The sequence below is a fragment of the Rhinoderma darwinii genome, chromosome 1, assembly GCF_050947455.1.
Source record: "Rhinoderma darwinii isolate aRhiDar2 chromosome 1, aRhiDar2.hap1, whole genome shotgun sequence".
NCBI lineage: Eukaryota > Metazoa > Chordata > Amphibia > Anura > Rhinodermatidae > Rhinoderma > Rhinoderma darwinii.
Window position 1 is genome coordinate 534,499,246 of NC_134687.1, and position 26,145 is coordinate 534,525,390.

The following is a 26,145-nucleotide window of genomic DNA, read 5'->3' on the forward strand; positions in this document are numbered from 1 at the left end:
ACCGTCGCCCAGTTGTACCCCGTCGCCTAGGGCGGGTCGTTGCAAGTAGGCAGGGACTGAGTGGTGTGTAGATTAGGGCTCACTGTCTGTTTCCCTACCCCCCTGTCATTACATAATCACAAGCACATATACCTAGGCTACCCTGGTCCCTCACTCTATTATGGACCCCCTTGAAAACCCTGGCTCAGCAAATGCAGGGTCTCTCCGTACAGGTCCAGGCCCTGGCTCAGAGGGTCAACCAGCCTGACGCTGCCATGGTAATACCCCTCACCTCTTGAACCCCACCTGAAGTTGCCTGACCGGTTCTCAGGGGACCGGAGGACTTTTCTCTCCTTTCGGGAGAGTTGTAGGCTCTACTTTCGCTTAAAGCCCCACTCCTCAGGTTCTGAGAGCCAGCTGGTGGGTATAATTATGTCCCGGCTCCAGGAAGGGCCCCAAGAATGGGCCTTCTCCCTGGCTCCTGACGCCCCTGAACTTTCCTCCGTTGACCGTTTCTTTTCTGCTCTCGGACTCATTTATGACGAGACTGACAGGACTGCCTTTGCCGAGAGTCAGCTGGTGACCTTACGTCAGGGTAAGAGACCTGTGGAGGAGTATTGCTCTGACTTTAGGAAGTGGTGCGTAGCTTCTCGGTGGAATGACCCTGCCTTAAGGTGCCAGTTTAGGTTGGGTCTGTCGAACGCCCTGAAAGACCTGCTAGTTAGCTATCCCTGTTCTGACTCCTTAGACCAGGTTATGGCTTTAGCGGTACGACTTGACCGACGTCTCAGGGAACGACAACTTGAACGGTTTTGTGTTTTCCCCTCTGACTCCCCCATGATGCCTCCCGAGGTCCCGTTGCTTCGCTCCTCCACGGAAGACTCGGAGGTACCTATGCAACTCGGGGCCTCCGTGTCCCCCCGACAACGTAGAGAGTTCCGCAGGAAGAATGGTCTCTGCTTCTATTGTGGGGATGGCAAACATCAAGTGAACACCTGTCCTAGGCGTAAGAATAAGCAGCCGGAAAACTTCCGCGCCTAAGTGATCATCGGGGAGGTCACTTGGGCGCACAGGTATTTCCCGTAAATATGAAACGTAATAAAATCTTGCTTCCCTTTCAGGTCTCTTTTGGTGGTAGGTCTGCTACCGGCAGTGCCTTCGTGGATTCAGGGTCTTCTGCTAATATCATGTCTGTGGAATTTGCTATGTCTCTAGCTATGCCTTTGATTGATTTGCTTAAACCTGTCCCGGTAGTGGGTATCGACTCCACTCCTCTTGCTAATGGTTATTTTACTCAGCATACCCCTGTTTTTGAAGTCCTTGTTGGCTCCATGCATTTGGAGCAGTGCTCTGTACTGTTGATGCAGGGATTATCGTCCGATTTGGTTTTAGGCCTTCCCTGGTTGCAGTTGCATAATCCCACGTTTGACTGGAATACTGGGGAGTTTACCAAATGGGGTAATGAATGCTTGACGTCATGTTTTTCTGTTAATTCTATTTCTCCCCCTGAGGAGGTGAACATGCTACCTGAGTTTGTTCAGGACTTTGCCGATGTTTTCTCTAGGGAGGCCTCCGAAGTGTTACCTCCTCATAGAGAATACGATTGCGCTATCGATTTGGTACCAGGAGCTAAGCTCCCTAAGGGTAGGATGTTTAACCTTTCTTGTCCTGAACGTGAAGCCATGAGAGAGTACATCCAGGAATGCCTGGCCAAGGGTTACATTCGCCCCTCTACTTCTCCGGTAGGTGCTGGCTTCTTCTTCGTAGGGAAGAAGGATGGTGGTCTTAGGCCATGCATTGACTACCGTAACTGTAATAAGGTCACTGTAAGGAACCAGTATCCCCTTCCTTTGATTCCTGATCTCTTTAATCAAGTCCAGGGGGCCCAATGGTTCTTTAAGTGTGATCTACGGGGGGCGTATAACCTTATCCGCATCAAAGAGGGGGATGAGTGGAAGACTGCGTTTAACACGGCCGAAGGTCATTTCGAATACCTCGTCATGCCCTTTGGGTTGTGTAATGCCCCTGCGGTCTTCCAGAATTTCATAAATGAGATTTTAAGAGATTAAGAGATTTAAGAGATTACCTGGGGGTATTTCTTGTAGTGTACCTTGATGACATACTTGTGTTTTCCAAGGACTTGTCTTCCCACATTGAGCATGTCAGGAAGGTGCTCCAGGTCCTTCGGGAAAACAAACTGTTTGCTAAGACCGAAAAATGTGTGTTTGGGGTGCAAGAGATACCATTTTTGGGTCAAATCGGGTCATTGCAAGTAGGCAGGGACTGAGTGGTGGGTAGATTAGGGCTCACTGTCTGTTTCCCTACCCCCCTGCCATTACACTGTGCTTTGTTCTGGGGATGTATATATGTACTAAGCTTGGTTCTAGTGCTGTATTTATGTCAGAGCTTGGTTCTGGAGCTGTAATTATATAGGATATATTTATAACAACAAAATTGCAGGGCCGATGGAATTGGTTTTTTTCCAGATGCAGCAATATCTATAAAATCAACTTTTAAAATGGCGCACACTATATGCTAATTACTCTTTAAAGGGTCATGGCGCGGTGCCGCTATCCTGAAGAGTCACATAGTCCTGCCTCCAAACCCACCTTTCCATGTTGGATTGACATCCCCCTGGCTGATACAGGGGGAGCTGTATGGCGCTATATACATGGGGGCTTTATGGCAATATCTACAGGGGGCTGTATGGCACTATCTACAAGGGGGAGGGATGGGGCGCTATCTAGGGGGGGACCAAGTCAAGTGTTTGCTATGGGGCCCAGTCTTTCCTAGTTATGCCCCATACTGTATACAATTTTTATCTAGAGTTTTTACATTGTCTAAATTCTAGACACTATAAAACTGTTTACCTGGATGCTATATGGCATAGATTATCTGGCTACTATATGGCTAATTATTTGTGTGTACGGCAATATTTATTTGATGCAGTTTTGCTGTTTCTTATGACATAGAGGGGACAGTGCTCAGGTCCCTAACTGACCTGCTCACTAGCTACAAAAGCTTAGAGGGAACATTAGTCACAGTTGATTCACATTTTTACAGAATTCAAACTCTTTTCTGTATTGGAGACAGGTGTGTGTTTGTCTTGGTTCTGTAAGAGAACACTTCATATTCATGCAAATTGGTTCAATAGATAATATGCAAAACATATGTATTTGTTCTTCCAGATCACTGTGTCCTATTTACAAGTCTAATCTTCAGCTTAAGTGTGGAAAGATCCCAGAGACTGGAAACTCTATGAAAACCAAGAGAAGTACAGTGTACAGAATAATAAAGCACACTGAACCACAATGCAATTTTATTCCATTTAAAGACTCAACTTCCTATCCTGTTTGCCAATATATTGATTTGTTTTTATCTATACATAATGGTAGGAATATGATTTAAAATAATAATGGCAAGAAAAAAACAACTAGAAAAATCTGTTTCTGTTAGTTTTTAATTTTTAATTTTGTAATTGGCCAAGAACATAAGCTTTTTTAGCATGACAGCATGTTAAGGTCCTAAAGGTAATACAGCTGAGGAGGTAAGAGCAGTGCCCGCTGTCCCCAATATACATTTTACATTAATGTTTAATGAGGGTTGGTGCAATTTGGGATTTGTGCATTAATAGAGTTCCACAGCAACTCAAGAGTTGTCCACAATTCAATGAAATTGTGTCGTTGCAGCAAATAAATTTGTAAGTGACCTTGTCCAACATGGCTATTATTTTTGTGATGGTTGCAAGGTACTTTGTGTCTTGTTCTGGCTAATAGAGGTTTTTGGTAATGTCTACATGCTTCTGAAATCACCAGCTTTCATGTACACTGTATGGGTGACAACTGATGACAAAATAGAGAACAGTGTTAGGGCTTGTTTGCAGGTCCTCCATAAGCTGACATTAGGTTCCAAGAAAAAGTGCTATAGGCAATTTTGGAAATGCTATCTTCCCTATGAAGCTTAACCACTTCCCGCTGTCTCCACTTTTGACCTTCCTGACAGAGCCTCATTTTTCAAAATGGACATGTGTCAATTTATGTCGTAATAACTTCGGAAAGCTTTTACTTATGCAAGCGATTCTAAGATTTTTTTCTCGTGACACATTGGATTTTATGTTACTGGCAAAATTTGCTTGATACATTCAGTTTTTAATTGTGAAAACCACCAAAATTTAGCAAAAAATTGCATTAATTATGATTTTTCTAAATTTACACTACCGTTCAAAAGTTTGGGGTCACCCAGACAATTTTGTGTTTTCCAAATGAGTTGCAAAATGACTAGAAAATATAGTCAAGACATTGACAAGGTTAGAAATAATGAATTTTATTTGAAATAATAATTTTCTCCTTCAAACTTTGCTTTCGTCAAAGAATGCTCCATTTGCAGCAATTACAGCATTGCAGACCTTTGGCATTCTAGCTGTTAATTTGCTGAGGTAATCGGGAGAAATTTCACCCCATGCTTCCAGAAGCCCCTCCCACAAGTTGGATTGGCTTGATGGGCACTTCTTGCGTACCATATGGTCAAGCTGCTCCCACAACAGCTCTATGGGGTTGAGATCTGGTGACTGCGCTGGCCACTCCATTACAGATAGAATACCAGCTGCCTGCTTCTTCCCTAAATAGTTCTTGCATAATTTGGAGGTGTGCTTTGGGCCATTGTCCTGTTGTAGGATGAAATTGGCTCCAATCAAGCGCTGTCCACAGGGTATGGCATTGCAAAATGGAGTGATAGCCTTCCTTATTCAAAATCCCTTTTACCTTGTACAAATCTCCCACTTTACCAGCACCAAAGCAACCCCAGGCCATCACATTACCTCCACCATGCTTGACAGATGGCGTCAGGCCCTCTTCCAGCATCTTTTCAGTTGTTCTGCGTCTCACAAATGTTCTTCTGTGTGATCCAAACACCTCAAACTTCGATTCGTCTGTCCATAACACTTTTTTCCAATCTTCCTCTGTCCAATGTCTGTGTGCTTTTGCCCATATTAATCTTTTCCTTTTATTAGCCAGTCCCAGATATGGCTTTTTCTTTACCCACTCTGCCCTGAAGGCCAGCATCCCGGAGTCGCCTCTTCACTGTAGACGTTTACACTGGCGTTTTGCGGGTACTATTTAATGAAGCTGACAGTTGAGGACCTGTGAGGCGTCTATTTCTCAAACTAGAGACTCTAATGTACTTGTCCTGTTGCTGAGTTGTGCAGCGGGGCCTCCCACTTCTCTTTCTACTCTGGTTAGAGTCTGTTTGTGCTGTCCTCTGAAGGGAGTAGTACACACCGTTGTAGGAAATCTTCAGTTTCTTGGCAATTTCTCGCATGGAATAGCCTTCATTTCTAAGAACAAGAATAGACTGTCGAGTTTCACATAAAAGCTCTCTTTTTCTAGCCATTTGGAGAGTTTAATCAAACCCACAAATGTAATGCTCCAGATTCTCAACTAGCTCAAAGGAAGGTCAGTTTTATAGCTCCTCTAAACAGCAAAACTGTTTACTGCGGTGCTAACATAATTGCACAAGGGTTTTCAAGTGTTTTCTAATCATCCATTAGCCTTCTAACACAGTTAGCAAACACAATGTACCATTAGAACACTGGAGTGATGGTTGCTGGAAATGGGCCTCTATACACCTATGTAGATATTGCATTAAAAACCAGACGTTTGCAGCTAGATTAGTCATTTATCACATTAACAATGTATAGAATGTATTTCTGATTAATTTATTGTTATCTTCATTGAAAAAAACTGTGCTTTTCTTTCAAAAATAAGGAAATTTCTAAGTGACCCTAAACTTTTGAGCGGTAGTGTAAATGTATCTGCTTGTAAGACAGGCAGTTATACCACACAAAATTGTTGGTAATTAACATCCCCCATATGTCTACTTTAGATTGGCATTGTTTTTTGAACATCCTTTTATTTTTCTAGGATGTTACAAGGCTTAGAACATTAGCAGCAATTTCTCATATCTCCCCTTGTATATAGTGCCACACAGCGCTCCCCCTTGTATATAGTGGCACACAGCGCTCCCCCTTGTATATAGTGCCACACAGCGCTCCCCCTTGTATATAGTGCCACACAGCGCTCCCCCTTGTATATAGTGCCACGCAGCGCTCCCCCTTGTATATAGTGCCACACAGCGCTCCCCCTTGTATATAGTGGCACAAGGTTATGTACACATTTAAAAACTTTATATCATAATTTTATATATATATATATATATATATATATATATATTACCCAATTACCCTAATATAGACATGTAATATATTACAATTTACGGTAAACAATGACGATTACAAATAAAAGGTCTATTTTAGGGTAAAACTATGTTATTACCAAAAAAAATAGCTGAAACGTAAAAAAGCTTATTTGTTTACTATTATTTCAAACTTTATGAATAAAAATTTTAAAATAGCAAAAAAGGTGAGTGTAAAAACGATAAAAAACGAAGCCTGCATTGTCTATGGAAAAAAACGTCGCAAAAATCACGTCCTTTTTATTTATTTTTTATAAAAATGTGTGTTTGGTGCAACTTTGTAATTACGTTTTATTAAAAAATATTTTTACTTTTTGAGATACAGCTGCTTTGTATCCTGTATCCGTCAGGTCAGCAGGACTGACAGGATTAGTGACACGCAGGATCCACCTCAAATCTATCACATCTAAGATTATAATTTAGCGCAGGGCCTGTTTCACTGATCCCGTCAGTCCTGCTGACCTGACGGATACAGGATACAAAGCAGCTGTATCTCAAAAATTGAAAATATTTTTTAATAAAACGTAATTACAAAGTTGCACCAAACAGACATTTTTATAAAAAATAAATAAAAACGACGTGATTTTTGCGACGTTTTTTCCGTAGACAATGCAGGTTTCTTTTTTTTTATCGTTTTTATACACACCTTTTTTGCTATTTTAGAATTTTTATTCATAAAGTTTGAAAATAATAGTAAAAAAATAAGCTTTTTTACGTTTCAGCTATTTTTTGGGGTAATAACATAGTTTTACCCTAAAATAGACCTTTTATTTGTAATCGTCATTGTTTACCGTAAATGTTAATATATTACATGTCTATATTAGGGTAATTGGGTCAGCGCTAGCGTTACAACAATGATTGGCGGGGGACGACGACGGTTTTTATTGGGGTGGGTATTTTATGTGTATTTATTATTTCATTTTTTTTTGCACTTTACTTTCCTATTTTTTTTATTACTGTGGTCTGTTCCTCAAAGGTCAAAAAAGACCTTTGGGGAACTTTATATATATTTTTTCTTTCTTTTACACCATGTTTTTCCACTGTAACTGGAGCTGCACAGCAGCCCCAGTTACAGGGGAAATCAGTCCTCTCATAGTGACGATTGTCACTAATAGGGCTGTGCTGGGTCTAGTTAGACCCAGCAGCAGCCTGCCACTAACGGCACCCGGCGATCATGTGACCAGTCACATGATCACCGGGAGGAATAGAGACAGCGCCGCTGCTGCTGTCTCTATTCCTATACACAGCGTTCATTGAACGCTGTGTAAGAAGACATCGGAGAAGACAGAAGCAGCGAAAGCTGCTTCTGTCTTCTCCTCAGGGTCCCCGGCAGTCACTGACAGCCGGAGACCCGACATTCAGCTGCCCGATCGCGCGGGCAGCAAGTTAAAACCCGAGCCGTAGAAAGTCTATGGCTTGGGTTTTAAGGACCCATCCCTGACCGCTGGCCGTAAAAATACAGCCAGCGGTCGGGAACCAGTTGGGCAGGAGGATAAGCCTGCTGTACTGACCTCAGCGCCGGTGACCGACCGCCCGGCTCTTGTCTTGCAGATTCGGAGTAACAGAACAGCCGTCCGTCGCTGTTGTTACTCAATGGCGGCGGCCCGCACTTGTCAGGGAGGCGTGTCCTACCCCTTTCCCGGCCAATTCCATGCTCCTCCCCTCCTCATCTTCGTTAGTTAGCAGCGCTAGCGCGCTGAATAGGTACCTTTGCAAGATGATGTGCGGTTCGGGCTGCCATGGGCCCCCTGGGAGCCTCGGGCCCCGGGCGGCCGCCCGAATCGCCCATATGATAATCCGCCACTGCTTGTGGACCTAAATTGCTGTTTGGGCACCATGCAGGACTTGGAAAGAAAGGACCACCATTTAGAGCCTGGATTTTGCTTAGTAGTAGTTTTGTTTCAGTATTACTGGTATTTCAGTTTATGATGTGGGGCATATGTGAGCTGTGCGGAGTACGTACATTAGGGCATAATAACAGGGTATAATAATGGGGTAAATAATACAATTATCCATAGATGTGTGTTACGTTGTGAAGCAATCCATTACGCACAGGCCAGTGTCGCACTGATAAATGGCATCCTTTCTTATCCCCCTTATGTAACACACTGCACCTTTTGGGGACTTTTTAACCTTTGTAGTTTGGTACATTTTGCTGGGAAAGATTTGCCCTGGTATAATATGGGCGCCCTTGCTTCCAGCAGATGTGCTGTATCCCTTCCTTGTCTAGTTCCTAAATACTAGGGCCCTGTGTTGCCATATTCTAAAACCCATAACTTTTTTTATTTTACATGGACAAAGCTGTGTCAGGGATTTTTTTTTGCAGGATGGGTTGTCGTTTTTATTGGTACTATTTTGGAGTAAATGTGACTTTTTGATCACTTTTTATTCCATTTTGTGGGAAGAGATGTGACCTAAAAACAGGGATTCTGGCATTATTTTTCATTTTGTTTTTTACAGTGATCACCGTGCAGGATAAATTACATAATACTATTATAGTTTGGGTCGTTACAGACGCGGCGATACCTATTATGTATATATATTTTTTTTTTAATGTTTTTTCCAATAATAAAAGACTTATTATGGGAAAAAGGCAGTTTGGCTATTTTTTGTTACTTGAAACTTGTATTTTTTACAACATTTGTATTAACATTTTTTTTAACTTTTTTTATTTGACCCACTAGGGGACTTGAAGCCCTGATCGCTATTCTAATACACTGCACTTCATACGTAGTGCAGTGTATTAGAGCTGTCAGTTATTCACTGACAGCAAGCCGATGAGGACCCGCTCTGCTGGGTCCTCATCGGCTTCCGTACAAGGCAGTCAAGGAGGCCATTATTTGGCCTTCGGTTGCTATAGCAACCCAGCGATTGCGTTGACGTCGCTGGGGTGGCGATTGGGTAAAAACCCCACTGATGCTGCTCTCTCTATTGAGCGCATCATCTGAGTGGTTAATCGGCCGGATCGGTCCTGGCCGTTACCAGAGGGTGTCAGCAGTAATATACCGCTGACACCCGGCGGTGATGGTGCGAGCTCCGCTTCTGAGCCTGAACTATCACTGCGAAATAAGGGTACTGTGGTTTGTGGGGGCTCCTTCCCGACAGCGCCGTGTATATACGTGGGATGTCAGGAAGGGATTAAAGGAGTTGTCACACAACAACAGCCCTTTTGCAAAAAAAAACTTTCACACTGGTGATCAGTTGATCTCTGCAGCTCCGGGTCCTGTAACCTTTTGCAATCAGATCAAATATTTGTCCTGCATTGGAAGGTACATCCACGGAAAATGTAGTATTACATGCTGGCTATTTAAATGAATGGTCAACAAAGTAATGCAAAGATGGGCATAGTCTGCCAAAGCGGAGGTCCGTCTCTATGATGTCCATGTCATGTGCCCTAATAGGACAAATGGACAGGGGTTGTCTTCATGAGTAGTAGGTGTTCATGTAGTTTCTGCTCTAATGTCAGTGATGTATACTGTTCTTTGCATTTTATCTGTATTTGCAAAAAATACATTGATAAGGCTAAACCTTTATTCCCTTCTAATACATGATACATGCTGGAAAATTTGGCAGCAGATGGAACATACAGCTGCCAAAAATGCACAATGCTATCTCTTGAGCATCAGTTGTAAAAAAGATGTACAGCGAACGCTCATTAAACAGTCACCCTGGGTGAGCAAGGAGTATTCTCCAGCATCCTTACACTTGTCAACCTTCAGAATTGCTCAAAATAGCAACCCTGTGTTCTTTGTCTCTACTTTTTATTGCATGTGATGTTGCATATGTGCCACTTACATTCTGATTTCAGCTTATGTTCATGACATCCAGTCACAAATATGGCTCAACTGTTCAGTATTATGAAGGAAGTGTCTGACTATGCAGTTATATTGCATTCCTCACAGCAGCACATAGAGATGTAACGTCATTTTTGGAATGCACTAACCTTTCAAAACTTATTAAAGAATGATTATAGTCATAAGATACAGTAATAACATTTTCTGAAGCACCTATGTAACAAACTCATGCTCTTTCTCTTTCTAAATTATTTCCGAAAATTCTATTTTCTTGTAATCTTCTCCCACAACACTTTCAGCAAGACTTCAATTCTGTCACAGTATAAAAGAGATATTGCCACTAGCAAGAAGGAACAGTGCAAGACTTTTATTGAGGCAGTGAATTTATCATGGGAGGTCATAAAAATACAACCCACTAAGACCCCAGAAACAAGAATAGAGTAAGGCCCTGTTCACATCAGAATCAGGTTCTGTTTGCGGTTCCCGTTCATCTATTCTGTCAGAGGAACAGATGAACTGAAACGATATCTTCCATTTGCATTAACATTGGTTTCAATGATAATTCTTCCGTTGCAGTTGGTTTCCGTTCCGTAAAGTTTCTGTTGTTTTTCACGGAAATAATATCATAGTTGACTAAGCTATTGTTTCCGTAAAAAAGAAAACAGAAATTGTTCATAACTTAGATGTGATAGATTACAGGTGGATCCTGCGCGTCAGAGACACGCTGGACCCGCTGTCACTGAACCTGTCAGTTGCATGGACCTGACGGCTACAGGATTCAGCGTAACATACAGCTGTTCTGCATACAGAATACGGAGCAGCTGTATCTCAAAAAGTAAAAATTATTTTGAATTAAAACTAATTATTAAGTTGCACCAAACACACTGACTGACATTTTTATTAAAAAACATAGCCTTTAAGTACAAGATAATAGTTATTTTCTTCAAAGGGTGTGTGTTCTCCATGGCTTAAAGTCAGTCACTATAATTAACTTAGAAGATGTTATGATACTCCTATCCCTTGATGTTATGGGTGATATTGGCATTATGTACACTTCCATTTTTGGTCATGGCATATTCCATCACTCTAAACTTCTTGCCATAGAAATATTTCTTACCTGTTTGTGACATTGAGCTGGTTGAGCCAAGAAGTCTATCCTGGCTGATTATTTTGTTATTTATTAAGAAAAGCAAGAGGCTTGGTCATAAGATTAAACGCAGGCTGTCCTAACCCCTAATATTGGGACTCTTTGTATTCCTGGTGCACTAGACCAGTGTCTCTCTGTTTCTAAGTCAAGTATCCCCGGACTATCATCATACACTGGGCTTCATCTACTAAAATCCCAGCATGAGGACATTGTGAGCAGCCACTAGAGGGACATTGGCACGTCATGGCGTAGGGCAGGTTAGATAAGGGGGAAAAAAGGGAAGAGCAAGGAGCTAACTAACGTATGGGGGCCTAACTTCTATATGGGAATTAAACTACTATATGGGGGCCCAACTACTATATGTGAGCCTAGCTAGTATATGGGACTTAACTACTGTATGGAAGTACTTTATGGGGACCTAACTACTGTATGAGGTCACCTAGCTACTGTTTGGGGGGCCTAACTACTATATGGGGACATAACTACTGTTAGAATAGGTGAGCACTACCATGACTCCTGTGTCATACCTACAGTAAAGCCTCCTGAGACCATTCATGTGTGGGGTTGCTTTTCATCCAAGGGAGTGGGCTTACTCACAATTTTACTAAGAACACTTCCATGAAAAAAGAATGGTATCTAAACATACTCCAAGAGAAACTTCTCCCAACTATCCAGGAGCAATTTGGTGATGAACAATGTTTTTTCCAGCATGGTGGAGCCTCATGTCACAAGGCAAAAGTGATAACTAAGTGGCTCGGTGAAACAGTGACATTTTGGGCCTATGGCCAGGAAACGCCCCAGATCTCAATCAATCCCATTGAGAACCTGTGGTCAATCCTCAAAAAGTGGGTGGACAAACAAAAAACACAGAAATTGTGATAAACTCCAAGCACTGATTAGGCAAGAATGGGTTGCCATCAGTCAGGATTTGGCCCAGAAGCTGATATCCATCATGCCAGGGCAAATTGCAGAAGTCTTGAAAAAGAAGGGTCAACACTGTAAATATTAAATCTTTGCATAAACTTGATGTATTTGACAATTAAAATTAAAAAACGTATGAAATGCTTCTAATTGTACTTCAGTTACCACAGAAACATCTGACTAAAAGATCTAAAACACTGAGGCAGCAAACTTTGTATAAACCAAAATTTGTGTCAGTCCCAAATCATGTGGCCACAACTGTACATTGACTGCCACTATATTATTGATAGTACCTTGGTGTTGACACGTCATCAGTAGATCTAGCTGCATGTATATATACATAAAATATTGGGTATATAGTTTACGTACTTTAAATAGTTCAACTATCTTTCAGAATACTTGAGACTCATCTAATTGACTTGCCTATATGTCCTTATATTACTTGTGTTCAAGCATTATATTTCCCTGTAATGGTGTTCAACCTTTGATCTCGAACTGTCAGTGAATTTTTCATCACTACTTTAAATGATTTAAAAGATGAGACTAAACAGTTTAAAATGTGAGAAGAGACACTTTATTGCTTTTGATATATTGACCTCGCACCTTTCATATTTCATTTTATTTCATCTAAACAAGATTAGGTAAAATAGAAGACAGACCGAGTACACAGGTTAAAAACAAGAGAGAAAATACTCTGTATGCAGCAGCCCAGTAGAATCTATCTAGCAGGCAAATTATTGTTCAGTGTATAGGAAGGAATATTAATATTTTCTGGATTGAAAAGCGTTTACTGGATGCTTATTCTTGCAGTTCTTTTACAATCTTTCTCAAAAGCACTGATTGAAGCCGTGATGATTTATGGCTTCTCGTCAAATAGATCCTTGGTTCTGACATATCAGTTATGATAGATCCAAATATAGTGTTTTTATGTTTTACGTTCTGCACAACATTTCATTATCCTCTGTAATCCTCAGAATGAAGTTGGAGGCAAACATATGGCTACATAGGCGTATACGGATGCCATAATAAGACTCCATACAACTCTGAGCTTGTACATAGCCATAATACAGCTGAGTGCATGCGGCCTAAGGGTCTTATTACACGACCCGATATGGGCCATGGACGCAAGCGCCGAACAACGAGAAAGCTCCTTTCACACGGAGCTATGTATGGGGATGAGCGCTTGTTACTACGTTCACTTGTTCCCATACATTTCTATCATGTCGGTGGCACGTCTCCCTGTTTACACAGGGAGATGTACTGCCAATAACTATAATATTTTAAGCTGCAGAAACAATCCGATCACCCGATGAACGAGCGTTTTCTAGTTCATCGGCGGATCGTTGCCCTGTTTACACAGGGCAATGATAGGGAATGAGCGTTTTATGAATAGTCATTTCTACGATAATTGGCCGGTGTGAAAGGGCCTTAAATCTCTTTTCATATTCTATTCAACATTTATTTTATTCCTCAGCTATCTTGCTCTAACACTTGCTGAGTTTTTAAAGGCTTTCTATGAAATTGGTTTTATTGGTTAGATTGTGAGCTGAGTTGCAGACAGAGACTGATGAAAGTGATAACAATCTCTGTACAGCACTGCAGAATATTTAGGTGCTATATAAGCAACAGGAAATAAATATGAACTAATAGGTGGCAAGCACCCTTGGCACCCAGCTTCCACATAGAATATAAAAACGCATTGTTGCATCCCTTCTGCTCCCTCTCCCGGCTTCATGCTCATCTTCTATGTGTTTGAAGAAATAATTTCATAATTATATAATATCTTTTACCGGTAGATATTATCTGACTCTCCTGAATTTTTGTACATTTATTAAACTGGCTGTTCATGAATATTCATTATGGCTCTGCCCATGCCCAGCTTCTTAGCAGATTGCCCCGTCATGTGACTTCATATATCCGGCACAGCAACAGTTAATGTGATTGGTCAGAACTCTCATTACAGTTCATTTACAGTCAGGAAAATTTCTTAAACTCTTTTATTCCTAAGTAAGATATGCTGAAAATTGAGACACTAGAAAAACAAGAGATATCAGTAAAATAAAGACTGCCATTGACATTTTAACTCAAAAGTTGGCGACAGACAATTATTTATAGCAGTCTAGTATTCGCTGTTACTGGTTTTCTTCTATCCACAGTGGTAGATTTTGGTCCAATAGAACATAACGGAGAGAGCCACGCAGATGTGTGGCCAACTCTCCACATAGTCCTCGTCTGGAATCAGCAACCACCTCACCAGGCTGGACGAGCGTTGGGTGACCCCCGTTTTCCATATAGGTGCCAGAGCTTGGACCCACATCTAATAAACTTTTATGGCATATCTCGTGGATATGCAATAAATATCTGCGATGGGCATAACATTCTAATTCTGGGCAGGCTCTGAAGAATTAGAATTTAGTCTGTTCCTCTTCTTCTCTAGTGCATTCTCAGTATGTACAAGCAAGAAATTTATACAAGATATTGGAATTCTTCCAATCAGAGCAACCCCCCCCCCCACCCAAAAAAATCCAGAAAGATTAAATGTACTTTTTAAATTATATGATTAACATACTTTGGTCATCAATAGTAATGCCTGCAAAGAAAATATATTTAAAAAAACTTTTATCATATACTTTTACAATTTGTCTCTGTGATGTTTAATTCAAATTAGATTAGCCTTTTATTTTCTCTACAACTCATCTAAATGGGTTAAAGAGGCTCTGTCACCAGATTATAAGTGCCCTATCTCCTACATAGTCTGATCGGCGCTGGAATGCAGATCACAACAGTGGTTTTTATTTTGAAAAACGATCATTTTTTAGCAAGTTTTTACTTTTTACCAACTGGGCGTTGTACAGAGGAGTGTATGAGGCTGACCAATCAGTGACCAATCAGTGACCAATCAGTGACCAATCAGTGTCCTGCACTTCTCATTGCTCCAGCCCGTTCTTTCACTGCACAATCACACTGTGCTGTGGATCATGCTGGGCTGGAACAATGAGAAGTGTATGACACTGATTGGTCACTGATTGGTCAGCCTCATACACTCCTCTGTACAACGCCCAGTTGGTAAAAAGTAAAAACACGCCCAGTTGTCCATTGAAAAACTCATTAGCATAAATCTAAACTAGCTCATAACTTGCTCAAAAATGATCATTTTTCAAAATAAAAACCACTGTTATCTACATTACAGCGCCAATCAGATTATGTAGGAGATAGTCAAGTTATAATCTGGTGACAGAGCCTCTTTAATTTGCAACAGTTTTTCAATTTATCTATTGACTTTAACAATAATATAAAAAGAGATGGTCAAAAACGTAAACGCATAAAACACAAGCCTTAGTTCAGCGATTAGTTTGACAGGACATTTGCATCATATACAGCTCAGGAAAATTGGAACCACAAACAGCTACATGTTGAACTAGCAGTAATGGGAAGACTGCTTTCAAGAGATGGATCTTCGGGCAAATAGTTAAATATTGGATGAAAAATCAATTATGAACTGTTATAATTCTCTTAATGATATCTGTCTGTCTGTCTGTCTGTCTAAAAAACTAGAAGAAAAGATCGCAACACATTTGATTACCTGTACATACTTAATATTTATCTACATGGGTGAATAAATCATATCAGATGTATTCAAATTCCTGAAGTGCTGAGATGTTTTCTTCTATTTTGTGTGACTAGAACCCTGGATCGAGGTCCAATACGCTGACACCCACATCATATTGAAATTACCAAAGTGCTGCTCTATTCTATCTATCTATCTATCTATCTATCTATCTATCTATCTATCTATCTATCTATCTATCTATCTATCTATCTATCTATCTATCTATCTATCATCTATCTATCCATCCATCCATCCATCCATCCATCCATCCATCCATCTATCTATCTATCTATCTATCTATCTATCTATCTATCTATCTATCTATCTATCTATCTATCTATCTATCTATCTATCTATCTATCTATCACCTATCTTATATTTCTAAAGAGAGACATATTTGCTCACATACTCCTAACTATCGGAAGGATGGAAGTCCCCCTCCATTTTAACACTCCTGTTCCAATTATAATGGAGACCAACAGATCATCACAAAAAACAACCAAGGCATTCCGTTACATTTGGTGCAGGTTTTGATTAGGTTTTTTTAATGCAGTTTTTGAAGCCAAAACCAGATGTGGATCATAAAGGGAGGAAAAATATAAAGGACAGATATTACTTCTTCTATGAATCCTTTCCTGGTTTTGGAATAAAAAATTGGATTAAAAAAAACCGGATCAATACCTGTACGTGTGGATACAACCTTAATGTCTCCTTTGATTTCATATGTAAATGTAACAGAACATTCCATCTCCATTTTTCTTCCATAAACAATTTATGACAAATGAGAAGTGTTCTAATAAACAAAATGCACTGATTAGAATATTGTCATGTGAATTAAAGAGACCCTAAATCTAAAATCTTATTTGCAAACACAATCTATAGTTCCCAGTAATCAGCCATTTAACGCTTCAGAGAGACTGACCAGTTCTTCAATGGGATTAAAGGAAGGAAGTCTCACTACTGAAAACATCCAAAAGCTTCCACATACATATTTATGGACATTTGAAGCTCTTTAAATGAGATTTAATTTTATATAAGTCTTGGACTAAATTTGTAAAAAAAAATTTACTAAGGAAATCTGCTATCAGTGGCACACAGAGACATACTAAGGATTTTGTCAAGAGAGTTTATGGACACAAGGGTGCACGAGTGCCTGCACACAGACAAGCACATGCAAGCGCTTGTCAGACATTTTCAGTACCCTCATAACACTGCCATCAACAATTACTGCCTCCAAAACATTGCTAGTACCTACATGATGTTGCCAAATATATTATGTGTACTCTTAGCAGACCCCCATAAAAGTGCCAACTGTAGTGCACTTATAATATTGCCAGACGTAGTGATTGCATTACAAAGTTAGCCAGCCAGCTAGGGCGCCATAAGACACTCAGCAACAGTGCCCAAATACAGTGGTAGCCTCAGAGCCCCTATACAGTGCTAGAAGCTGAGTCCCAATATGGAGTCAACCACAGAGCTGCAATACAGAACCAGCCACTAACTGCTCCATGTTCCTGACAAATTCAGCACTGTCCCATTAAAGTACTGCAGTGGGGTTGGGTCTAACCCATAACTCCCTCCTGTATGCTATCTATTCATTGTTCCCCAGACAATTGTCTTGAACAATCGTAAAGGAGTTTTTCCAGAATCATAAATTACCACTTATCCACAGGAAAGCTGATCATTTTCTGTTTGCTGGGCGCCCAACCCCCCCCCCCCCCCACTGGAACCAGAATTAAAAACCGATGAGAATGCAGAGGCATAGCAAGGTTCGCCAGCACCCGGGGCAAGATTCAGTTTGCCCCCCCCCCCACACCCCACCTGTAGACAGTGCCACACACACCCTCCTGTAAATATCACTACACCCCCCCCTCCATAGCGCGATTGGAACTCCCTAGAGGAGCCCCTGACATCACTGTCCATATATGGATAGTGACATCAGGTGCTTCTCCAGGAGCTGAATCCCTGGGAAGAGCGTCGGCAACGCTTTGGCTGGGGATTCCTCCATACCTCCCAACTTTCAAGTATCACAAAGAGGGACAACCGATGCGACACAATATAATGCCCTCTAGCTACCCCCACAAAGTATAATGCCCCCATATTTGCCACCATGCCCCTATAGATGCACCCATACAGTATAAAGCCCAACACAGATGCCCTTATACAGTATAATTCCCACACAGATGACACCATGCAGTCTAATGCCCAATCAAATTCCCCCATACAGGATAATGCCTATAGCTACTCCCATACAGCATAATACCCCTATAGCTTCCCCATACAGTATAATGCCTCCTTACAGTATAATGCCCCCATAGCTGCCCCATACAGTATAATGCCCTATAGCTGCCCCCATAAAGCTTAATGCCCCCAAAGCAGCCTACAGCATAATGCCCCATAGCTGCTCCCATACAGTATAATGCCCTATAGCTGTCGCCATACAGTATAATTCCCCCACAGCTGCCCCATATAGTATAATGCCCCTTTAGCTTCCCCTATACAGTATAATGCCCCATACAGTATAATGCCTCTTAGATCCCCCTAGTGCCCATATAGATATAGCCACAGTGCCAATGTAGATAGTGCCCACAGTACACATGTAGCTAGCGCAAGCCCCTATAGATAGTGTCCCTATATAGTGTCATAGTGGCCATGTAGACCAAAAATAGGAAAAGAGGCAGCACTCCAATTGTTGTATCAAAAAGGATACATTTATTCACCCATCAGTGCAGTAGAATGCAACGTTTCAGCTGCTCAATGCAGCCTTTGTCAAGGCTTGATAAAGGCTGCATTGAGCAGCTGAAACGTTGCATTCTACTGCACTGATGGGTGAATAAATGTATCCTTTTAAATGCAACTATTGGAGTGCTGCCTCTTTTCCTATTTTTTGTCTACATGTTAGGGATTTACAAGTCGGATCCCTGAGGCTTTACACCCTGTTACCCTGGAGGTTCTGTTCTACTGTGCTGCCCATACTTTTTCTGTTTGGATAGTGCCCATGTAGATAGTGCCACACCCCCTTGAAGATAGCGCCACCGTCCCTGTAGATAGCGCTAACTCCTCCCACCCCTGTAGATAGCACCATTGGGACTCCCTTTAGGAGCGAAATGCCCAGCCAGAGCATAGGTGGGGGATTCAGCTCCATATATGGACAGTGACGTCAGGGGCTACTCCTGGAGCGGAATCCCCTGCCAGAGCATCGGCAACGGGGATTCTGCTTCAGAGGAGCCACTGACTTTCCCGGGCACAGCGGTATTAAAGTAGCGCTGTGCCCGGGGAGTCCTCGACGAGCAGTGGAGCTCCCTCTGCTCCTCCGACTTGAAACTGATGCTGAAGCAGGGAGCTGACTGCTCTATGCTTCAGCATTAGGTTCAAGTGTATCTGCGTCTTGAGGACGCAAATACAGTTGACAGCGGGACATACCCCCGGCCGTCTGGGACGGTTGTGAATTATGATTCCTTTCCTGGAAGATGAGCCCCTGATGTCACTGTCCAAATATGGGCAGTGACGTCAGGGGGGATTCCGCTCCAGGAGGAGTGTTTAATTTTATCTCGGCTGTTTCTATCATTCCTATAGACTTTAAATGGAGTGGCAGCGCACATGCTCGACCGCCGCTCCATTTAATGTCCTTCTCACTGCGGTCGAGTAGTGAGGAGGAACGCAGTTTCAGGACCCCTGTTCACACGATCACAGTGGGGTCCCAGCGGTGGGGCCCCTAGCAATCAGAAAATTATAAGCTATCCCGTGGAAAGGTGATCATTTATGATTCTGGGAAAACCCCTTCAATGCAGAATACAAAAATTGGCTTCATATGGTTATCTTCTTATCACATGCAAATGCAAAAGAGCTGACTGTGTCACTGAAGTTGTTGGATTTTACCACACTACTTTGCACACTACAACACTTTGAATTAAAAGTAATGTATGACCCATACTTTTCATTGACTAATTAAAACCAGATAGTGAAATCTTTTTATCTAGTGTTCTTATTTTTTTTATTGTACATTTATTTTATTCTATTTTTTGTAAATGATCATGGAGGCAGCCATCTTGCCTAAGCTTCTGTTAACAGCATTTAGAGATATGATTTACAGCAGTCACAAGAGCCATAGGAAACAAATGTCTGGGGCTGTCCCATTGACTTCTTTTCGAGAGTGTTGTGGGCATGCTCTGTGGGAGGGTAGCTGTGTCAATGGTGGATCCTGTGTTATCTATATAAAGGTATTACCTTTTATTGTAATCCTGCCTGTGATGATAATGAGACTGCTGAGACGTGATCTCTACAGAAAAGGAAGCGTCAGACTGAAGCTCAGCAGCCAGAGTGACAACGGCATGAATTTAAGATTATTTTTTAATATAATGACATGGAAAATGAAAAAAAAAAAAATCCACTAAAATTCATAAAAAATATCTTTAACATAAAAACTTGAATGAAACAATAGGCAATTTTTTGATGACACATTCCCTTTAAAGAGAACCTTTTGCACAGGGGCTATGTCTTTCCTAATGTTTTACTGTTCCCAGTGATATTTCTGATGTCCAAATAAAGAGACCAGGCAGCTGCAATGGTGCCCAACAGAAGAAAGGGGGTACCAGCACAGAATGGGCACATTCTGGTTTGGATTAGGACCTTTAGCAAGGCTCCCCTTCTAAACAGGCACTGCCATGTTATAAAACATATTCTACAAAATGTTTTGCTTTCTCCTTCAAGCCCCTGATAAGGGTGTGTGGTGGCCTGAGATAACACCAAAGCAGAACCCAACTGAGACTTGCTATGGGCACTATTCTATTTATGCCTCAATGAATAAAAACGAAAAATAAAAACGAACAGCCAACCTGACACTCCTTGCTCCAGTGCTGGGGACTTCCCTTGTAATAGGTGATGTGTTATACAGTACATGCCACCAGCACTTCTACAATATATGATTCACTAGGTACTGTATTGGGAACCACAATGTAGTAGGTTTGTGTGGAGTCCTATGTAAAACCACCAATAAATTGTGATAAATCTACTACTGCAACTTAACTGTAGAGAATCCCCCCAAATGACGCTGCTACATCCAATGTGAACATGACATCACCAGCTGGGAGGATCCGGGCTGTGGATTAACCTCTTCGTGGTCATGTTGCATTCTTGCTGACAGATGCAAGCTGGAGAGGAGCCGATGATGAAGCGGTAGTGGGAATAGACCTGACCAGATCCAGGCAACAGCAGATACAAGGGGCTGACTATATGCAAGCCGCAGCCTATAACGGTACGTGTGGATGAGCAGCAGGACCCTCCTACTCCACGTGTTCCCCCTGATGGTCCGCTGCCAGCTTCTACAGGAGATGCCCGTTCCTGGTAGCTGAGGAGGTGGAGAGCCCATCAATCCCCACAGTGAACGATGCATGGGAAGTATTGATGCGCCAAGGGTGAACCCCAGGCGAGCCCCGAGGTGGTGTACCCACATAATACCCTTTACTTAGTACAGAATGATAGAACCAGAGGCATCAGCCGGTGCAATCACACATAGTACGGTGAAAGTGCCGCTACCGGAGCCATCCTCAGCCCTGTCTGCCCCCAGGACCCAGCTCTGGGCCGCTCCTCCCTCTCACGCCCCCTAGCTGCAGCTGTTCCTGGGTTGCTCTGAAGCCACTAAGGTGCTTCCCCTCCTGTTGCTTTCCCTCCAAGCGCCGTAAACCCAGCATTAAAGGGTCTGCTCCGGGGAGGGTGATGGATCAAGTGCCGGGCTCAGAGACTCAAACCTCCTCCTCCTTTCAGGCCCGGCTCTTCAAGAACTTGCAGCTCGGGAGATCCAGAAAAAGCGCTGGGAGCAACCATCACAGCAGTGGTAAACCTGGAGCGGAGCGCCGCAGTGCAGGAACGCCCTGCCCTTCACCGCCTGCAGCACGGAGGAGAGATCAGGAGAACTACATGGAGGAAGTGGTCCCGGGGATCATCCGCTGGAGCGGGCTGAAGAGGAGGAAGCAGGTGCTGGACCGGGTGTTTTCATCTTCTCAGCCCAATCTCTGCTGCTCTGGTGTGGAGTCCTTACCCTCCAGCGCCCCCTGCAGTAGCCCCGGAAGCATCGCAAATACCCCAGAGCCAGGCTCTACCCTCCGCCGGTTGAGGGATCACCTCTTGCCGTATAGCAGGACCCAGGGACCGGGCAAAGAAAGAGATGGGGACGTCCAACAACCTCCAAAGCCTGGCGAGTCTGTTACTACAAGCACCCCGGCGAGAGGACACCAGCTGTCCCACCAGAAGAGCTCCTCATTGCCCGGAACGGCATGTATAGAGATCCTCCTGCAGGGCTCCAGCACCACGGACAGCGACAGGCGGAGGCCAGTGAGTGATGATCTGCTATGTAAACCGTGTATAGATACAGCAGAGTTGGCTTTGTCGTTTGGTAACATAATATTACTGTGTGCAATGTGCAATCCCATAGTGAAATGACAAGTTCAGCTCTGCTACATGTGTAGTACTGTTACTACTGTACTCTGCCTGCAAGGCAATGATGTGGAGACAGTACAGTGTAGTTTGGGAAGTTTATGTGCTGGTAGAGGAGGATGTGACTGAGCTGTGCTCCACTGCTTCCCCCAGAGGTGGCTGGGAAAGTGCGCAATGTCTGTCTGCAGTCAGTGCAGGACATCCCCGGTCTGTCATGTGGTATTCGGGTCCATATACAGAGAGAATATGAATGGCTGGAAAGATCATTGTCATGTGTATAGTGACCATTCATGAAAGTTATTTAAAAAAAATTAAAATCTTGTTGGGAAATGTATTACATATGTGTATTGCTCATGTATAGAGATGCTAGCGTTGATTGCCGCATACAGTTCTATAAGATGTTATATGTAACCAGAAATATTATCTCAACTGTATTGCTAGTTTGCCAGTTGTTGTTTGCTGTGGCGCGCGGGTTCACGTGCACTTTTCCAGGCTCTTCTCTGTGTCAGTAATGATAGTGTAATATCCGTATAATAAATCTGACATTTTAGTTGATACTTTTAGGCCTGTTGCATCCTGGGAATTATTATTGCTACTACGGGTTGCTACTAATATTATTAAGCATTACCGTAACATGGTTTTGGATGTTGCTGTTATTGACATCATATTTTTCTAGTAGGAATATGGTGGGAGGTTTTAAAATATACAAAATAAAAAATAAATAAGGGGGCTTTTGAAGATATTAGGCGATATATGCAAGGTCTTCTGAATGACGACTGTGATGTCACGTGGACCTCCGGTGATCCACTTCCAAATTCCAGTTTATAATCTAGAATGAAAAATGAGCTCTCTGCTGCTTATTAGCTTCATTCCGTGTCTTACACTAGCCACGTATGGATGGAAGATCTTATTTCTCATGCCGAGTAAGGGAAACAGGATCTTTTTTTGAGTTTACGTGACTGAATCAAATGATCTAGAAATATTTTATTTACATGTTCTGAGCCAGGGCACAGAAAGCATGAAGCAAATATCAAAATCCATCCCCTCTTCAAGCAATCCTTATCCCAGGACAAGATGGTCCATCACTTGTTTTTCTCCAATCTTCCCATCTTTTATAGCTATTCCCTGACTGTCATTGACCAGTTTCTCCTCTCTTGCTATTATCGTCCATATGGAAAGGTGGATGGATGCAGCCTGGAATTGGGCCCATACCTCTCCCACAGGCTGCATGACAGCCGCAGGGACCCCCCACCCGTATGTATCTCCTTGGGTCTGTGACTGATCATTTATGGAGGCGATACTGACAATCATCCACATTCACCATAAATAATAACAATCACATCCTTCTAAAGACGTGTAGCGGTCCCCAGAGAAGGTTTTTCTGAGTCCAGTGATGGGGGGCTTTACACTATTCCAAAGCTGATGCATGACTTTGCAGATGGGGGTATCAGGCTTGTGTGCAGCTGTCTGGTCATTGATACTTATTATATAAAACTCCAGGTTTTTGTGCCGATGTTGCTTCCAAAGGCAACGTATAACTTGGCAGTGAGTGTTGCAATGTTTTTTTTTTTTTACATGCTACAGAAGTCTTCTGTGCTCCTTTGGCTCATAGCCCTTTCTGTATCTCTAGGGTATACTGTGGGTCTCTGCAGTGACATAAATGGAGCTATCATGTGCAGAAGAGTGTCCTACAGTGAATTTCATTTTACTACCAGGACGGGTTCCCACGGGTCGGATACGCTGCATAAAAACTGCGCAGCGTATCCGACCTGGAACCCGCAGCACCATCCCTCCAAAAAACCACACCACATTGTGGTGTGTTTTTTCTAAGGTAATTTCCCCCTCCGTCTTCTCTGCGCGTAGTTCCGTCTTCTACGATGAAATTGCAGCCCATGTGACGCTGCAGCCTGTGATTGGCTGCAGTGGCCACATGGGATGAAACGTCGTCCCAGGAGGCCGGACTGCAGGAAGAAGGAGGGCGTTCTGGGTAAGTATGATTATTTTTTTTTTGTAGTTGCGATTTTTGCGGCGTAATCGATGTGATTAAAACCGCAATAGTCGCAATACTTGGCTTTCTGTTGCGGGTTTTGCATCCCCATTGCATTCAATAGGGAAAACCCGCAACAGAAAATCAACAATTACGAATCATAAATTGACATGCTGCGGAATGAAATTTCTCAATTTATTATGCTGCGGTTTTTTTCCACAGCGTGGGCATGAGATTTTCTAAATCTCATCCATTTTGCTGCTACTGTAAATGCTGCAGGATTTCTGCACACAATTCCGTTGCGGAGATTTCACAGCGTTTACGTTATGTGGGAACCCGGCCTAAGACTCTGTTCCGATCTCCATTGGAGGTTCCGTTAGAAGTTCTATAAAAAAGCTTGAGCAAAATAGTACAGCTTGCAGTCTTATTTTGTCTGGAAACCAAACGGACCTGCTTCTTTAGTTTTGTTTTTTTTGGTTTTCTGTTTTTATGATGGAACAGAAAAACGTAAAAAAACGAACGCAGATGTGAACATATCCTTACCAAGAGAAATGTGTTTTTATGCCTTGAAAATTAAACAAAATATTTCTTAATCGCTAGAGTTTTGATGTGGCCTTGCCCAGCAATGTTCAGCTCCATATATTCTGAATGTCAGAGCAGTATATCAGGAAATTTCTGACAGTTAAGCCATATGAGCTCCAGTTTCAATTTCTGATGTTTCCAAAAACATTATAGCTGTGATTCCTGGAGCCTCGGAATTACAAGTGACAGGACTGTTGGGAGACTGCCAAAAAGACAGACGGAGATTAATTATTAGAGTCGCAGATACTTGCTGTTTGTTCTTGTATTGCGGTAAGGCTTTGAACACCACCCGCATAACTTACAATATCGGATTGTTCTTCATATAACCAAAGAGCCTTTACTTTATCTTGTTACTGTTAATTCTGTCCTTGAAGGTGCAGATCCCCAACTGCTTGTTTTTACATAATAGATAGACCAGGATCAAGGTCTACTGGGGCTCTTATGTATATACTGAATGGGCACCACTTTTTTTTTTAAATAGAAGTAAATGGAGATTAAATAGGGGAGATTGTTTAAATAATAGCGCCATGAAGTGCCTAAATAATACCAGCTTACAGTGTCAAATCCATATATTCCAGTGGTGCTGTGCTTTATACTATTACAAAATTGATGCAGGGCATTACATCTTGTTTGTGGCTGCTTGGCCTTGGATACCCAATATATGAAGCCAGGGCCATTATCAAAAATTATTGGGCCCAGTAGAGTAAAATGGCCAAGGCATTTGTGTGATATGCCATTCTTTATCTATGCAAGTATGCCAAAAAAATGATGTAATAGCATAGATAAAATACCTTGATGGGCAGATTCCTGGTGGCAGGGGCGTAACTAGGAAAGACTGGGCCCTATAGCAACCTCTTGACTGGGCCAGCCCCCAGGTGCCACACGCATCCCTCCTTATAGATAGTGCCCCCTGTAGATTGTGCCATACAGCCCCCCTATAGACAGTGCTATACAGCCCCGACTGTAGACAGTGTCACACCCCAATTGTAGATAGCTCCCCGACCTCCACCTCGTAGATAGTGCCATACAGTCCCCTGTAGATATCGCCATAAAGCCCCCTTTATATAGCGCTATACAGCTCCCACTGTATATAGTGCCATACAGCCCCCTCCCTTGTATATAGTGCCACACAGCCCCCCTTAGTAGATAGTGCCACACAGCCCCCCTTAGTAGAGTGCCACACAGCCCCCCCTTAGTAGATAGTGCCACACACAGCCCATTGTAGATAGGGCCACAGCCCTCCCCTTTGTAAATAGTGCCATACAGCCCCCTTAGTAGAGTGCTACACAGCCCCCCTTAGTAGTGCCGCACAGCCCCTTGTATATAGTGCCACACAGCTCCCCCATGTGTATAGTGCCACACAGCCCCCCTTGTGTATAGTGCCACACAGCCCCCCCTTGTATATAGTGCCACTCAGCCCCCCAAGTAGTACAAGGCAATGGCG

The 26,145-nt window shown here is 42.6% G+C and overlaps 1 protein-coding gene across 1 annotated transcript in view; it reads left to right on the forward strand.

Moving 5' to 3' along the window:
- The first annotated feature begins 20,771 nt into the window (after positions 1–20,771).
- MCTP1 (multiple C2 and transmembrane domain containing 1) overlaps positions 20,772–26,145 on the forward strand; it is an 857,273-nt gene continuing 851,899 nt past the window's right edge. The window contains exon 1 of the mRNA XM_075837154.1: positions 20,772–22,030. Within this exon, the coding sequence (XP_075693269.1) occupies positions 21,416–22,030 (615 nt within the window). The 5' untranslated portion in view covers positions 20,772–21,415. The remainder of the gene's footprint in view (positions 22,031–26,145) is intronic.